At 32.9% G+C, this 2,953-nt stretch overlaps 1 protein-coding gene across 6 annotated transcripts in view; it reads left to right on the top strand.

The window, feature by feature from the left end:
- The window catches only part of LOC108971459 (G protein-activated inward rectifier potassium channel 3), an 82,484-nt gene that overhangs the window by 57,202 nt on the left and 22,329 nt on the right, over nt 1-2,953 (top strand). Inside the window, exon 1 of one of the 6 annotated variants that reach the window (XM_018937536.1) lies at nt 609-1,318. The exons of the other annotated variants lie outside the window; for them this stretch is intronic. Within the exon in view, the coding sequence (XP_018793081.1) occupies nt 1,191-1,318 (128 nt within the window). The 5' untranslated portion in view covers nt 609-1,190. Of the gene's footprint in view, nt 1-608; nt 1,319-2,953 lie in introns of those variants that run through there. 6 annotated transcript variants of the gene reach the window in all.

The raw sequence follows: 2,953 nt of genomic DNA, 5'->3' as shown, positions 1-2,953 counted from the left end.
AAAAAAAAAATCAAACAAAACGGCAATAAAACAACAAACCGACAAACACAAATCTTTAGTGCAATGATGGTAAAAAGTTTGGCCTGAAAATGTGTGTTACAACAAACGAAGGCTATAAACATCACAAAAAYGCTATTTACATAAAACAGCGTTTCCCAAAGCGTGTTGCTGCCGATAAGTTGCATAAGACGAACAACAACAACCGCAGAGGCAAACAAATAAGTGAAATCAATTGTGAAAATAGCCGTAAATTCAATAAAATCAACAGCTGCAACAACAACTACAATAACAAATGTCAGTGCAATATTGTTGCTGAAATAAATAACAGCGACAACAACATACATAAGTGCGAGCTGGAGCATAGGCTGCGACAGCAAAGTGCGTTGCAACTGCGGCCCTAACAACAACGCCAACAACAATAAAACGTGTCAACATAACAGTTGTGACAGCGATTTGGCCTTCACCGRCGATAAATGTTATGCTTACAACGGTGGAATGCTGGCGGTTTTCAGTGCATAAACAACAACAACTTGTATATAAATATAAATATTGTATATAATATAAATTATATAGCATATGTACACTTCTGTATATATATACATATGTGTGTACTTCAAATAAATAACCTAATTGAAAAATAATGAAATAGTTTTGGAAAAAATATGTTCGCAACGCCATTAATTACGAAAGCCAAAATTATAATAACAACAACATAGTGGAAAATATGCAAAACGACAAATCACAATTCAAGCAAACATGTGTGATATAYATATGTACATATATGTATATATGTGAACTAGTAGTGCAAACAACGATTATATAATATCGTACATAAGTACATATATCCAACTTTACATATTTGTACATAAGTGTATACTGTACATAACGGTTACGTCAGTAGCTGAATTCACCTAGAAACAGCTAAACAGCGCATTTGGCAGCAAAGACAGCAAAGAAATCAGCATTGTTGGTGGCAGAGGAGCGTGAAAGGTGTACGCTAGCAATAAAAGCCAACAACGTGCAATAGTCAGTATTCCAAAGTGTCCGAAATACATAACGTGCGCGTGTGTATTTGTGCATGCCTTGCAGTGCATTTCTTTGATCAAATCCCAAAAAGCGTTTGTRCGCCTTTRTAACACATACATACATATATACAAATAGTTATATATACATATCAGAAAGATATTTTTATGTGCTTCTTCGGTACAACATTTGCATATAAAATGCCGGAGATTAAACGCAATTTGAGTCGCCTCTCAATGCTGATGTTTCGGCCGACGCATTCCAGTGAGCCAGGCTGGCGCGCGGAGCTTCTAAGGTACATACACACRAAAACTTAAGTAACTACTATTACCCGTTATATAATTTATATAATTTTTATTTTWAWTTTCAATGTTTTCGGTGCTTAAAAATASACAATTAGTGATTATACTTAATTATATGTATATTAAGGTGGGTCAAATAGGACAAATATATTTTTTCGTTTCGTATTCTGAAAAATATAATCTTAGATACCTCTCAAAAGGTCGCTCCAAGTATGAGCTTTTAATTGTAACTGGAAGTCCCCCGCCTCGTTTGAGAGCTGTCAGTCTGTGTCGAATTTGATCAGGTGATATATATAATCATTAGAGAGGGTCGATTTTCTTCCTTTAAAATGTGTGCAACGGATCATTCGCAACAACTTTACCCTTAAGACTACGGACCTAAAACCGGTTTAGAGCCAGCGAAAAAACCKGAATAATCGGTTATATGGGAKRTATGTGATATAGTTTKCCGATCCGACCGACTGCGAAAAATAATGAATACAATAAAAAAAAAACCTACCTGCATACTAAATTTCATTCAGATATCTCAAAACCTGCCGAAAAAAAATGTATGATCCTTAARAACCGATCGCTGGTTCGTAATCGATTTTAGTCCCGCAGTCTCTTAGGGAAAGTTGCTTCGAACATCCATAGAACATTTTTTGAATATTTCGAATACTCGAWTTTATAGAAAAAAATTTACCACCTCTAATGTATACCACATATATCACCTGATCAAATTTGACCCGGACCAATATTATGAGAATTCCGATTCAACGTKATTGTGTGACATTGAGTTACAAAATTCATAAGAAAAAGAAAAAGTACCTTAGAAAAGTATAATTTGAACTGTTGAGAATAATTGTGAATCAAGATATTCTTTCAATTTTCTTAAATTTTATATAAAATGTGTGAATTATACATACTATATAAAATCTGAAAATAATTGATGGGTTTATAATTGTGGTTCGTGAGAGTGAGCTGAGTGTGGCGCTTGTGTTTAAAGGGGGTTTTTTGATCTTTAGCCTCGTTCTGCCACGCCCTCTTGTATATACGTGTTCAAACGTATATTTCAAACATATATTTCTAATGTGTCATACCATTATTAAATTATTTGCTAAATTATTTGCCCTTTGCTAAAAGCGCCATATTGTTCCCTTACGACGTGAACAAAAGCGTCATCAGTAATTTTTAATACTCAATTACATAGTTATATATAATATACTCGGTATATGGGCACTTTGATAAAACAAATATTTATTTGTATTTATATAATTTTCATTTGCTGATCGCKTCAAAACATCTGAACAAAGTCAAACGCCTTTAGCCTTGCAGCGAACATTCTAAAGCAAAAGAATGAGAGGAAATGCAAACAGAAAGATAAAACCATTAAGAGTAAAATGGAATGAAAAGCAAAAGGAATAATTAAACAAATATTAAGAAATATAAGGGCACAGCTAAAGATATAAATAAAATTAAAATTAAAGTGACAAAATGCTAAAGTAAATTAAGAAATTTAAATTTTCTTTTGCTTAGTTGTTTTTGATTTTGAAAGTATGATTTTTAAATATAAGTATGCAAATATACAAGTAAATTGGTGGCAAACTTATAACATCCACTTATTTCAAGAAATATTGATAAAACGTCTG

This window comes from Bactrocera latifrons, unplaced genomic scaffold, assembly GCF_001853355.1.
Source record: "Bactrocera latifrons isolate USDA-ARS-PBARC rearing strain unplaced genomic scaffold, ASM185335v1 scaffold_344, whole genome shotgun sequence".
In the NCBI taxonomy this organism is placed as follows: domain Eukaryota; kingdom Metazoa; phylum Arthropoda; class Insecta; order Diptera; family Tephritidae; genus Bactrocera; species Bactrocera latifrons.
The sequence above is the reverse complement of the archived record's forward strand: the minus strand, read 5'-3'. Positions and strand labels throughout refer to the sequence as shown.